Source organism: Falco biarmicus, chromosome 6 (assembly GCF_023638135.1).
Source record: "Falco biarmicus isolate bFalBia1 chromosome 6, bFalBia1.pri, whole genome shotgun sequence".
Classification (NCBI taxonomy): Eukaryota; Metazoa; Chordata; class Aves; order Falconiformes; family Falconidae; genus Falco; species Falco biarmicus.
In genome coordinates, this window is record NC_079293.1 from 41679873 (window position 1) to 41695117 (window position 15245).

General features: G+C 41.8%; 1 protein-coding gene across 1 annotated transcript in view; it reads left to right on the forward strand.

Annotated features, from left to right (window-relative positions):
* PRKN (parkin RBR E3 ubiquitin protein ligase) overlaps positions 1–15245 on the forward strand; it is a 767906-nt gene that overhangs the window by 748120 nt on the left and 4541 nt on the right. The window contains exon 11 of the mRNA XM_056343712.1: positions 13432–13549. Coding sequence (XP_056199687.1) covers positions 13432–13549 — 118 coding nt within the window. The remainder of the gene's footprint in view (positions 1–13431; positions 13550–15245) is intronic.

Consider the following 15245-nt stretch of genomic DNA (forward strand, 5'->3'; position numbering starts at 1 on the left):
GCTCTGCCATCAGTTGATAAAGGAAAGGCCTTCCCAATGGGCTTTTGGGGTTGTCTCTATTCAATGTGAACACTTTTGAAAGGCTTTATGTAGTCTTGTTGTCTTTCAGCTTATTTTTAGTCATCAGTCAGGAAACCATGTGGGTTTGGACTGAATAACAAGGTTTTTATACAGCCTATGCAGAAAATGCTGTTGATAATTTATGTTTTAGCTTTGAGAAATAAAAAATGGTTTGCCGCGGCTGGAAGCTGTTAGATGATAATTATTCTCGGCTGCTCTATAATTTTGTAGCTATTGTAGCTATAGACCTGGAGAGGAAATAGTTTTTCTCTCCTGGCATTTCTCTTTGAGATTCAACTTTCCCTGCTCTCTGTAGCAAACAAATCACAGTGTTTCCAATTTAAATATATATATATATATATAAAAAATAGAGAGAAAGTGCAAAGAACAGGAGAGATACCCCTAAATATCTCACAGCTTGATGCCTAAGGTGTGGTCCTAGGAAGCAGAAAACTGATACTCAGATGTCTGGCATGCTCGGTGCTAAGAGGGAACCGGAACCCTGAGCCGTACACAGTCCAACACAGCAGATACAAAACGGTGGGCAGGTGCTGATGAGGACCTGCATCTGGCCGGCTCTCAGCGAGGCTCGCCCATCTCCTCTCAGGGCCTGCAGGCAGGCTGCCTGAGGCTGGCTTTTGGGGCCACACTCTTTGAACCTAGAGACTGGGAGGGAGCTGGAGGCCTACTGGGAACCTTTGCCATGCGCTACCGTGAGACAGGTCATTTGCCATACTTCGAAGACACTGCACTAGGCTATGACCCGTGTAGAATCTTCTCTTTAACCGTTCTGAGTAAACGTCTTCAAAAAAGAATTAGCAGTCATTGAAACAGAATTGAACAGTCTGTATCCTAGTAGTCAGTCAGGCTATCTACCCCTGGTGCCCTGGAACACGTGTATGAGACCCAAAATCCATCTTCTTTCCCAGCCTCTAGTGATCTGTGATTCAGATGTGATATCTTTGTGTTTAGCAGCTATCAGCAAATTTTTATCCCATGAATTTGTGCAAACCCCTTTTTTGAAGCCATGTATTTACAAGGAGATTTGCAGCTTAACTACCCTCTATGAAAAGCTATCTTCTTTTGCTTGCAGTAGCCTTGGAACAGTCTTCCACTTCCCATTCACATTTATGTAAAAACAAAATGACTTCAACAGAGACATTGAGAGATACTTGAAGTATCCAATAGCCTATTAGAGCCCAAGGCTCAATATCCTACCTGAATTAAATAGCGCTAGAACCAGAATACATCTCAACATGATCAGTGAGCCCTATATTCTTTTAAGCTATTTAAGCCTACGGTTTTGCCTAGAGTACTGAAATTCATCGTGGCACCTTACAAGTTATTTCAACAGTGTTGGCTCTGTGGAAGTTAGAGTTTGTATAATTTCCATGATTTAGGGCAGAGATAAAGGTGTGCCAGGAAAAATCAGAATACTATAGGAAGCAAGTGGTTAATTTTAAATACTTGCATATTGCCTTAGCTTCTCCTGATGGAGACAATGGGATCATTTTGTCCATCTGGTCCAGTATCTCAGCACATTAATTGCACCCAATTAAACCTGTTAATTTAGGAAAGTTGACTGCTTTCGCTGTTCCAGTGTAATGTAAACATTTTTGCTGTTCCTGACAAATTTCCTGAACTCTCAAAAAGCTGTTCCAGAATAGCTAAATGATAGTACCAGAATAATTCTTGCAGCTACGCAAATCAGTTCCCCAGTATAGACAAGACCATAATTCGTTTAGACTCCCAACTTAAGCTGAAGTTAACCGACTTAGGTCAGCCGCCTTTTCCTCCAAGAAACAAGAGAGCTGCAGTAATAAAACTTCTCCACAAGGTGGCGATGTGCCATTGAAGGAATGTTTCCCTCGCTGCAGCCGGGCCAGCAAGCTGGGGCAGGCGGAGCAAGGCAAGCCCTTGTGAGGGCTGGCGGGATGTTGGTTTCATCCGAGTAGCACCACTGGAAGCCTGCACACAGCACTGCTGTACCATGCATACAGAACACTCCTGAGGCGTTTATGGAATGAAGCGCATGTGGACTGTTTTCACCTCTTTCTCACTGAGATCAATTTAGACGTTTATCCACTTGCGTCTTCAGACTTTTTGTTCTGTTTGGCCCTCCCCAGCTAGGTGCATGTCAGAGTTAACTTGCTATTATGACACTGCTTGTTGAGGCAGTGAGAAGGATTGTTTTACCTTTGAACATAGTCTGATTCAAAGTAAGAATAATACACTCCAGCGCTGTATTCAGCTCCTGCAGTTTGACTCCCCTCCAGATCCTTTCCATTTCATTTATTTTAGAAACAGATCGTATTGTCAAACTCCTGCCACCCAGATTGCAGGGCCAACCAGATATGCTGCCACCAAACTGTTCCTCTCCAGAACTGGTGCAGGATAGGTGGTGCCAGGAAAATACTTTCTCTAAGAAAAATGCAAGTGTCGCTTTAGCCTGTAGTGGCTACAGTAGTGAAAGGACCTTCTGTAGTCTCCACATTTCTGCAAGCGCCTGCAGTTCTCTGATGCTCCCAGCATGAGAGGCAACACTGTGGGCAGGTTTAGGCCTAAGTCAGCATGATAGAGATGAGTATGGTGGGGTGTGAGGACCATGAAAGAGCTGGAAGAAAAGCCAGAGGAGTGTTGCTGTGGGTGACTCAGGCAGCCAGAAGCTGGTGGCAATATGGAGAGCAGGAAGAGCTGCAGTGCCACTCAAAGTGGCCTTCTTAAGGGGCTGTGTGCCAGGGCACTGCCAGGGCCACTGCTCCCTGCGGGCTCTCGGTGGGTCTGAGGGGGCAGGGCATGGCACCTCCCTGAGGACAGAGATGGCCAGAATTGTGGAAGGTGGGCAGGGCAGGGCTGTGGGGAGCTGGAGACCGGCCCAGCTGCAGTGTCGCTTGGGCAGGGGACTGGGCTGGGAAAGCAAGGTCTGGTGGTGCCCTCAGAGCCTGACACCAATTTTGGAAGCCTCGGAGAAAGAGATCCCTCAGAAAGAGAGGTAGATCCTGATACAGAGGCATTCAAGTGTCCATGAAAGCCAAGAGCTGACAGGAGTGACTGTGACCCATCAGAGAGATACTGGAAGCTCCAGAAAGAGGAGCGGGGAGAGAAAAGAAAGGGAATATGCCTGTGAGATGGCATGGGACAACTGTGAGGGTCCAGGAAGCAGAAATGGTGGTGGTGACAGTCTCCTGTGCTTGGGCAGATGTCGGAAGGAGGCAGGAGGCAGCCTGAGGTCAAAAGCGCCAAGTGGAGATGGTGGGACTGGGAAGAGAGGGAGGGCAGCAGGGAATGGGGTCGGTTGGCAGGAGAAAGGAAGAGGGCAGCCATGTCTGCAGAGCACCAGAGGGACAAAGCAGATGCCACATGTGGTGCTTACGACTATTCAGAACAAAGGGGCTTGAGCCTTATAATGGTGGGAAGCTAGAGGCAACTGCTTGCTGCTTGGGGTAGAAAGGGCAAATTGAGCAGCAGGCATGCAGAGAGTAGCCTAGCTTTAAATACTGGTATATCATGATCTTTCCAGTCTCTGCACAGATATTGCATGGTCCGTTGGGATGGATAAAATGTTCTCTTTCTACTGAAATGTCCATTTTTAGCCCTGATAGGGCCCGACAGGCCATTGAACGCTCGTCTTAAGCATTTACTTCCTGGAGCAGGGCTGATTATTTCCCATCTTAGCGTGCAAATTACATAATTTCAGAGAAAATAAAATGTATTGAAGGCATGTGCAGTTGAGAAGCTTTCTTTTCAACCCATTGCATCCCCTTGGAGATGTTTGAAGTTTAGGATGACAGAAGTAGTCATATTTGATGAATTAAAAGGCACAGTATGCATGATGGAATCAATGACACGGTAAAGGTGACTCCAGCCAGACTTAGGCTTAGAAATAACCGCATAGTCCCTGCTACGTACACCACAAAACCAAGCTTCCTGACCACTTTTAACCTCACCCATAGACAGTCTATGCTGATGGGGAATCTAGCCATAAGCCAGCTTCCTCTGTAAATCCCCAGCTTGAAATTAGCCTAGCTTCCCTAGCACAAAACCTTTCTAGACATTTTGCTTTTTACCAGAATAAGTAATGCACCTTCTTGCTCACTAGCAACTGGACAATAAAATGTGACTACATTTTAGATTTGGACATGTACAGAGTAGCTCCCAGGACAGTTTCAGTGCTGGACATGTTGGTAAGACACCTGCAAGGTAAATTGTAATAGCAATAGCAATAACACTGATGTAAAAGTGGTACATGTATAAACAAGAATAGAACGTGGGGCACAGAGACATAAATGTTTGAAAAAGATGACAGAAACTAGATTAAACGGGTTATAAAAAGGTATGTTTTAGAGATGGTTCTATGGACAAACTTTCCCCAAGATGGTTTTAGCTGCTGATCATCTTGTCCTGTCAAGCCAATGAGTGTGTGATAATTAAAAGGTAGCACCTTTTTAGCAAGTTTTCTTTTTGAGTTTGCTGTGAATTTAGTAAAGAGAATAAATTAAACATCATAATAGATTTCTGTAGTATAGCTGTACACAAATCCCTCTAATAACCTACATTTAAAGACTTGAATCTACATGAACATCTGATGTCTATTTCATCATCCCACAAACCCAGCTGGGCAGTCTTAGTAGGACCCAGACGTAAATCTAGTTCATCTCATTTGAACAAACTCCACTATTAACCCTATGACAGCAATGTCCATGGTGACTGAGGTCTTAAAGCTTGCCCAGTGGTCTCTTCTGTTCCACACTCCAACCCAAGCTCCTTAAAAATCCTGTCAGGCCATATCTAGTCTTAGTGTAAGCTTTAATTCCAGCTAGTTCTAGTAACCCTGGCCCTACAAACGATGCAATCCAACAAAATCCATCGTTAATCATACATCTTTAGCTGCTGGTGCAGCTAAAAATTGTTACCAATTTCTTGTACATAGGTTACAGAATAGCTTGTATGAATTTCTGCCATCATTTTTACATTGAAAATCTCATTACCTCCTAAAAGTGTTCATTTCAGACCAGGTTCATTGTATATGCAAAGTAAAAAATGTATTGTTAGTCTTACCAAAACCTTACAAAGCTAATCAAAGAACTATTTTTAGTCCATTTACAATAACACTAGGAGTTATAGTTCCAATCATATATAGTTAAAATAACAGATAGGTAAACCTTCTGGTAACACATTTCTCTGATGTTACGTTTAATGTTCCACTGCCTGGCTGTGCCCTAGGCTCAATGGCTTCGGTCTGGGACGGGCTGGCATAGTGAGTCTCTTACCTGGAGGAGCATGATGTCCTTACTGATGTTTTATTCCTTCTTACTGTATGGACTGTTGGAGGTCACGTTTATATTTTTAACCCCCTCCTTCCCTGGTCTGCAAGTTGCTGTTGGATCCCAATTTACTATCTCTGGTGTGTTTTACCTAAGTCAGTTACGTCTTTGTTATCTCTAAGGCTGTTTTCACCCAGCTCTCAAGGCTGCAGTTGGGTAACTCACCACTGGAGAGTTGTTTATAGCGCTGGGGCCTCCCGTATCACCTTGTGCCTGTGCTTTCAGGGCCTCTGCTATCACCCCACCTTTACTCATCTGCATAGCATTTTACTGTAGGGCCAGAGACAGTTCATTCTGGCCATAATAGCTATATTTGCCATTGCTGTTGTTAGTTACAAAAATGCACGTAACATTGTTAAACCACACAATTATACAAAATTATATAAAAGCAAAAGCAGAATAGGTAATAGTCACCTGGTCATTAGATAATTACTGTCACTTGATAAACCAAATCTCTAGGCAGACCAAGACAAGTCCAGAGAAAGCCTGATGGGTCCTGAGGTCTGTGGCTGTTGGCTTGGCACAATGGCTGTGGCCTTATACAAGAAACAGCATTTTTGCTAAGCCACAAAGCTACACGTTCTAAACTTCCATCTACAATCTGTTTCAGTATAACTTTGTAACTAGTGCTGTAAAACTTAACTTCAACTCCATTCCAAACCTGTGGGATGCTACCTGTCGCGGCTGTAGCCCTCAGCTAGAGACCTTGGTCACCCAAATCCCAAAGCCTATCCCCAAACCTACCACCTTCAAATCAAACTCTGCTGTTTCTTATTTGAGACCCAGTCCTTACAGGTAGGTACTCAGGTAGGTAGTGCAGGAGCCAGATAATAACTTTGCTATTATGCCACTAGCAGTATAAAACCTAACCAGAACCTGCATCAGCCTGGGAACCCATCAGACCAAACCAAAAGTGGTGCAGTGCCTCAGCTGAGTCGGTGCAAACCTGGTCCTATCCATCAGCACATGCTGCCGGGGCCGTGACCCCAACCCTAGCCATCATTTCTGGGCTCAAACCTCACTCGGTCATGAGCCCTCAGGCAAATGACCAGCTCTGAGCAGACGCGTTTGATCACTTCCCCAAAAGGCTTTTTGCTGCACAGGTGTGGCAGAAAAGCACACCCATGTGTGCGCACACATCCAGGAGAGCCTGTCACATCACCTGGCACCCTGCTGAAGCCTTTTGTAATGTCGTTCCTGGAAAAGCTCCCAGCTCACTTGGGCTGCAGGCTGGCCTGCAGTCCGTCTTTTCCTCCCATTGCCTTATGTATGCAGGTCTCTAAATTGCCAGTAGGTGGTACAAAACATACAGACACTGCTTGCCAGGCTTCCCTTTCTATCCACGCAACATTGTCTAATCTCTTATGCCTGTAGATTCCTAGCAAGCAGGTATGGCTGTGAAGCCTGGTCTCTGTGTAGGTGGCACTTTGCTGTAATCATGCAGTAGAACATGCTGGCCCACTGTGAGCACAAGATATTTCAGAATTTGATTTTAATGTGGACTTCCCAAATAAAGGCGCTTTCAAAATATCTTTAGCTGAATTATTGTAATGCTAAGATATGAAATATTTAGCTAACGCTTCATGAAATGAATTTGGTGTAATGTATTTATTACCCTATTGCTGTGGAATTAAAAAACCATGCAACGTGCATATTAAATTGTAACAGACATAATGCTGACAAAATTAAGCAGTTGCATATGTCTTCTGACTTACTGTATGAAGGAAGTAGCAAGCTCCTTTTTTGCTTGAACCTTCAGTGAAGGGTAAGTTGTTAGCAAAAACATTTATATTACATCATATTCCAGAGTTATATGACCTAAATCAGCTCTTGGTTATCAGCATCTTCTGTTTATGCTCTAACTATTGCAAGTACCACTTCCAGAATTGTTCCTTCACCATTTCAGCAAACTTTCCTTACTGTTTTTAGAACAGTGGAAAACAGAAGGTGAGGTATTTGAAATGCTGCACTACAGGGAAGAGTTAAAATGAGAAACACACAGCATTTCTATGGAAACTTCTTTCTCTACTCAAAAGAAGGGGGAAAGTAATGAAAATGGTAAATAGTAAATGCTGACCACAAAAAAAAAAGAGAACTCATTCACTGCATTTTAGTGAAAGAAAAAGCTACTGAAGAGGTTCATCATACATAACATCTTTCAATGAGTCCTGAGTCACAGTATGAAATGTGGAACATCTATTATTAGACCATTGATTTTTTTTCCATCAGATAAATTTAAAAAGTTAAATAAAACACGGGCTGTACAAAAAATGGCACACCTAGCTTGATTTCTAAAGTGTCTTAAACAACTGGAAAAGAAACCGAGGCTTGGGGGTTTAGTAGCTGGTACACTTACAATGTCAAGCACAGGACATTTCAACCCACAGATGCCTAATTAAAGGAGCAAGAAAAATAACTATAACCGGGAAATGTCCTGTAAAATTAATTTTTACGTTATAAATAAAGATGCACCAGAGGAAATCTGAGAATAGGTCTTAACTTTCTGTCTAATGAGAAATAGATAGGAACTATATGGAGAGAATTTTAGCTTTCCTATTTTGGGCAGCAATAAAGTAAAAAGATGTGACAGGCTGCTTTTGTTTATGAGGCTGAGCTGACAGTCATTTGTAGCTGTGTTGCCACTTAGGGGAGAAGGCATGTTTTTTATTCCACTCATGGAAAACAGTTATACAAGAGTGACCTGTATTAGATTAGATTTTCTGCCTTAGAGCAGTGTACATTCAATATTATGTCAGGGCCCACAGCATAAGAAGGACTTGGACCTGCTGGAGCAAGTCCAGAGGAGGGCCACGAAGATGATCAGAGGGCTGGGGCACCTCCACTATGAAGACAGGCTGGGATAGTCGGGGGTTTTCAGCCTAGAGGAGAGAAGGCTCCAGGGAGACCTTACAGCAGCCTTTCAATAAGTAGAGGAGGCTTATACGAAAGCTGGAGAGGGACTTTTTAAAAGGTCATGTACCAATAAGACAAGGGGTAATGGCTTTAAACTAAAAAAGAGTAGATTCAGATTAGATATTAGGAAGAAATTCTTTACTGTGAGGGTGGTGAGGCACTGGAACAGGTTGCCCAGAGAAGCTGTGGATGCCCCATCCCTGGAATTGTTCAGGGCCAGGCTGGATGGGGCTCTGAGCAACCTGGTCTAGTGGGAGGTGTCCTGTCCATGGCACGGGGGATGGAACTAGATGATCTTAAAGGTCCCTTCCAACCCAAACCATTCTATGATACTATGCTTCACCAGCTACCTGAATTTAATTCATGATGATATGAATAACCCAAACATGTAGAGTGAGAACCTCGATGTGCAGTGTGACCAGACCAGAGCACTCTGATTTTATTTAGTGAAAGTCTCTTTCATCTTGTATCAGACACCCTGTGTATATCATTTCGATTTTAGCCAGTTGCTGTCATCACAGAGTAGCTCCTTTTTTTATGGCAAAATTCCCTAGGCACACCAGACAAATTGGCTCATAAAAAGCTGCTTCATGTGAATTTAACTGGATCACTGTGGTACTGACACCTCTATTTTTCCTGTGCATGAAACATATTCGCATTGATGGATATCTTTCCTGTTGCTTATCTATAGACATATTTTAGCGTTTTGACTAGCCCAAACTTTCTGTAGAGTAGAACACTAGTCCCATAGCTATGTACACCTCTCTTTGTGAGATTTTGACTCTTGGATGACTCAAGTAATGCATGCTTTTCCAAAGCCCCTTTAGCCTATCTAGCGCCCTAGACATCTGCTTTTTTTTCCCCCACAACTGAAGTAAAAGACACCACTAAACACAACAGGAGGTTAACTCATGTGAACATGTTCATAAGACAGCCCAGTAGAAGCTGCAAAAACAAAAGAAATTTAAATTGGACTGTTACCATCCCTTGTAGATCAGGCTTCAACAGATGAGGCGGCTTTTGCTCAGAGGTCTAGCCCAAAATAGTTAATGGGCTGTGTTAATCTGAATGTTATGGTGGGTTGAACATTGTTTTGTGTACAATTCTTTGTCTTCCTTTCAAACACTTTCAAATATCTGTAGTTGTCCTCGCATTCATGCTAGAAAATGAGTAATATGTTCTGATTTGAGATATCTAAGCCTTTTTGAAATGCTGTATTTCACATAAAGTCACAATTTTCCATATTTCTAATTATTTTTCCCAGGAAAATTAACTGAAAAACAAGCATTTCTAATCAAAAAGAAAGGTATTTCTGATTTAAAGGAAGCTGTACAAGGATACATTATTTAAAGTTATACATAACCAGGTTTTTTTTATTATTAGGAAGGAACTAAGCACCAAGAACAAACAAGCAGAAGTCCAGAAATTACATTCACTAAAGCTAAGCACAACACAATGTTAACAGCTTCATATTTTATTCTGAATCAAGGGTCTTCAGTTTTCAGGTGTTTTCCAGGCTAGGTAAAATAAGCATGATCATTAAAGAAGTGTGCTTACAGAAGACAGAATATAATGCAGTGGATGTTGGAATGTAACATTATATATCTAATGCTTCCAGTATTTTGAAAAAAAAGGTTTGCCATGAATGTTTTTAATCTGGACGGTACTGCTAACTTGCGGACTGTGAACACACACTTCATTGGCTTTATGTAGTTCTACTGACAAGTCGATGTATGCCCTACTACCTGAGTGACATGCTGCTTTAAGAAGGATTTCTATTCCAAGATGTTTTCTGCCTGTGTAGGACTTTTCCCAGTACTACCTGATATCGATTAACTGCATAAAAAGCTTTCCATATACACGTTCTTGTATCATTGTATGGTGCTCAGCAGTCTCTGTGGTCTCTTTATCCCTGTTACTTTTTCCAAAGGACTCAGCATAGAAACAGAATAGAAGTAAATCTATGACCTTCAGTGTGACCCAGAGATAACAAGGCAGACTTTTTCCCTAATCTCTCTAAGGGAATATTGCAGAGGGAATGTTGAACGATGCTTGCAACAGCTCTTACTGTAGCTTCCTGTTATTTATGGGTATTCATTCCTGGTCATAACGTGCAGCACAGTTGAAAATAAAATAAAAAAATATTCATAAAGTGGCATGGGTGGAATCTAGTATCTTTTCACTGATGATGGGACAAAAATTTTTGTGTGGGGTCAGCACCACAAGTGATCAAAGTCTCCTGTTCTCAGTGAACTGGTATGTGATGCACACCTGGAGCATCTCTGAACTTCCTATCCAAGACCATGCAGGCCAAATAACATGAGAGCCACCTCTGCTTGACAGGCATGGCTTGTTACCTAGGCCATTGTCAGGGAGATTAGGTTTGCTAGCTTACAATGAAAGGTGATTTAAATAGACACTGGTAATGGAGAACTGTCATACACCTTTCCTTTATTGTTTGAGGAAAACATGCACAGTAATATATGTGTGCTTGCAGTAATTGTATGTGGAGCGCTAAATAAAGGGCGTGAATACTGGAGGCTCATAGATCAGTATGGTATGATTTCTTTACTGAATCAGAGGGACTCCATCACTGTACCATTTCTCTGCATTTGCTTCTTGCAGCAGGAAGTTTTTAACTTCGCATTCAGCAAGACTGCCATAGGAGGGATGTTTCAACTCTAATAGGCTGAAAACAGCATGCTGCTGCATCTGCTTCATGCTAGAATTTTTGCAATGGAAAATATTAATATAATTCACTCCTCTGTTTTCAACAATTTGCTCTTGGTGAATTGCATATGTGTGGTTTGAAGTTGTTTGTTTTAGTTATTCCTACGTTCTCGCAAGTTTGCTTTTGTTTTGAGAACTAAGATCAAATATCTTTATACAAATCAAATTAGCAATTTGGCAGATGAAGTTTTGCCTCAGTGTCAATTGCTATTAGGACACAACAAAGACATGAAGATGGGGGAAAAAGTATGTTTCCAAGTACTGAACAACACAGTTTGGATTTGGACTATTTGGGAAAAACAGAGCCACTGTGAAGCTCTTCTGGGTCAACCACAAAAATTAAAAATACTTCTGGTCTTCTCATGTAGCTATTATTTTTAAAAGAATAGCAATGTTTTGTTACTGCTATATTGATTTTCATCTTGAATCGTCTGCATGAGTGTTAAGTGATTAATTCCCGTTACAGTGAGGTGAAATTAATTTCATGTACTTTCGGTCACTGGGCAAACTGAGGCCCAGGTCCAGTGTTCCCCACTCTCCCCATCTTGTGTTCAGGCCCCTCTGATTTAGCTCAAATTGCTTGCTAAAGCCATCCTTCCTTAAAGATCGAGGTGTTGCAAGATCAATACTAGATTATGTTCTTCGCTATTAGCCTGAGCAGCTTTTTCTATTTCCCAGAACTTCCTAATGTGCCATTGTACAGAGGTCATCCTTTTGCCGAATTGCTGAATTCCCAGCAGGGTGCAGGGCCAAATTCCCTCTCCAGAAGCAGAGAGCCAAAAGTAAAAGTCACTTCTAGGATACGGCTGAGAAAACTGTTCACTTTTGTCACCTTTGCATCAAAAATATTAGCAAATTGGAGAATATTGAGTGAGAGGCAACAAAAGGGACTCAAGGGCTGAGGAGACTGATGTAGGTAGTAAAAGAAAAGAAATAATGCCATAAACACATTTTTGAGGTTTCTTAATTAAAAAAGCCTGGGATATTTTTAAGATGCATGTTGTAATGGCCACCAGATGAGCTGGAAATTAATTCCTGCAGATGTTGCTCCTTGTTATTCCATTTTAACTCAGGAGACTTCAGCCAAGAAATAAAATCTAGGTCTTACTCACAGACACTGCAACAACTCACAGGCTTTATCAGTAGCAGCTGGGCAGAAATCAAGAGGAGTTATTGTTCTGTGGCATGTTTAAAAGTTGGGCCAATTTCCTTTTTCTGTCTTACTAGAAATAAATATATTTAAAAATTATCCATGTAGATAAGTATTAGAAGTCTAGCCACAGAACAGCCTACAAGTATTTAGAAGGTATACACAAAGAAATTATGGGAATTTTTACAAATTATGTAATTTAGTTTAAGCTCGTAATTCTTCCATATGCTTGGAAAAACCAACATTATGAATGGAGAGAGCAGAACTTCAAGAGCTAGCAGAACTGGAACCTACACACACTGTTTACAGCTACTAATCACATAGTTGCCAGCCTTCTGTAATAGGAATGACCCAAGGCACTACCATCTCATTTGTCCTTGTATCATCATTTTAGGTAGGAAATTGCCAAGTAGGGCACTTGTGTAGATTACGTAATTTTGTCCCAGTCATAAATAGGACAAACACAGGGGTCCCTTTTAAAACACACTTCATGATAATTTTTCCATCTGTGTCACCCTGTCTGAGGAGTTGCTTGCTTTCATTGTTCACTAGATTCTTTTTTTACTTTTTCTCCAGTTTTTTTGTGTTCCTTCTTTGTGCCTCTCAAGGCCTCTTAAATTTATATAGACTATGTTTGAATGAAACCTAGACCTCCCAAACAAAGGAGTATGCTTCATTATGAAAAACATTTTCCTTCCAGGGACCCCACCATCCTGCATTATCAAGTCTTGCATTGTGTTAGTGGTTTTGCTTTTCTTGCAAGAAGGGCTTTAATCCCTGAAGCAGAACCAAACCTAATGTGTCATGTCTCAGCCAGGTTCATCTGACTCCTGCTTCGCCTTGCCTTTTGCTTTACCTGTCTTTGTGCATTTGCAGCACGACTTGATGCTCAGTGTGCCCCTCCCGGGGCTTTGCCTGCCACTCAGGGCAGGGAGGAATGGGGAGGACACAGCCTGTGCTGCAGCTGGATGTGGGAAGGACATCCAGGACAACACATGCTGCAGCTGCTGCAGCTCTCCTCCACCATCCTGAATCCTGGGATCTAACCCAATACATGTGTTGTGCACACTAGGAGAAAATAAGTTTGCATTTTGAAGCAAAAAATCTGTATCTCATACAAATTCCAGTCTACCTGGCCTTGCAGTCACTCCTGACTGTTTCTTGTGGGTAAAGTTATCACTTCAGTGTAGACATCATGTCCCAGCGCAGCCATGCAGTATGGTACCCAAGGGTGTTTTTTCTGTCTCTTTGCAGGGGTATGTAGTTGATGAACATGCAGCCATGCAAGCTCGATGGGAAGAGGCATCTAGAGAAACAATCAAGAAGACAACCAAGCCATGCCCCAGCTGCAATATTCCAGTAGAAAAAAATGGTAAATTTGTTAGTTATATACTTAACTGTCTTTTTAAATCCATTTTACAGTATAAATGTATGAATGTGCATGTGTACGTATACACACTATTACTCCAAGAGAGGGAGAGCACATAGAGCTTGAGTATTCCCTCTGTCACTGTGTCTAAATTATCTTGAAATCACTAAATCTAAATCACTTAGTTCTAAAGACACTAATTAAGCCTCACAAAATGCCTAGCTATTTTATAGATAGGGAAAATGAGGCACAGAGAGCCACTGGATGTAGTGTTCATGTGACTGAATGTCCAGCTAGTTGTCTAGCTTTTCCATTGTCACTGGAAAAAATAGACATTTGTGGGGCAAAACTCATCTCACAATGAAACAGAACATGTGTGTAATGTATGCCAGAAGAATTGCACCTAAAAGTGGGGTGTGGAAAATTAGTCCTGCTGTAGATGTCTGCACAGTATGTAGCTGAACTTAGATGAGACTAATTTCAACCCAGTGACATGCCCACAGTAGAAGACCAAGTCAGAGTAAGAAGCGTAAGTTCTGACATGCTGGTTGCACTAATCAGTGCTTACCATGTAGGAAGAAAAGTAATCTGCTGGCACTGGAGTGGTTAAAATGGGAAGCATGAATAGTAATTAGGCTATACCCTATAGGTTCATGCTGTTTCAAGACTTAGTTGTATTTATATTAATTACTCAAAACATATTAAAATGGTTGGCTAAATATTATACGACTATTAAGTATAGAGGATACTTCTCAGTTTTGTGGCATCACTTATTCAAATGGTATGCTTAAAACACCAAATAAGACACTGCAGACTGCGAGGAGAGAACACTTCAAGCAGTGATACCACAGAAATACTACTGAGAAAGAAATAGGACAAAATCCTGAAGTCTGGGGTTTGATGAAAGAAAAGAAGGCAGTTGGCAGATGGAAAGTGGGAGACTTCCTCAAGCACAAGAAGAGGGAAAGAAAGCATGAATTCAAGAGTGGGAAGGCGAGACAAGATTTGGCAAAGTGTAAAGAGCAAGGTAGGCAGCAGAAGAGAGATAACAGAGGGGCAGGTCAAAAAATTATTTACAGATTTGTAAAACAGACTGGAAACTAGAGTTTGAACTGGATTAGAAATAGACAATAATCATGACTCTAATACTTAGTTTATGCAAAATAAAGCCAAATAAAAAAATCCTTCTGGTCAGGCTTGAAGCAGGGCTAGGACCTTTACTTTATCTTAGACTCTGCTACAAAATCTTTACTGTTAAATTACAGTCACAAACTGTATCACAGTTGTCACAAAGAGGATATCCCTATTTGACACCATTTACACAACTCCCACTAATGTTTAGGGAAGTTCCTTGTAAAAATCCCCAGTGTATCAAAAAGGAAGTAAAGGCCATTATACTTTTTTATCTTTGAAATAAAATATTTATTGAAAATGGATAATAAGCAGGAAAAGACCTTTCATTGCTTGTAGCCTGACCCATGTCAGAACAGTGCCTCATAATGCAAAACGCCAAAGCCATGGCAGCAGGCTAAAACCACAATTGACGGATTGTGTTGCCATTTGGAGGGACCTCAACAGGCTAGGGTCCTCAAACTACGGCCCACGGGCCGGATACGGCCCCCCAGGGTCCTCAGTCCGGCCCCCGGTATTTACAGAACCGCCAGGGGTTGGCGGGGGGGAAACCAAGCAGCCGCAGATG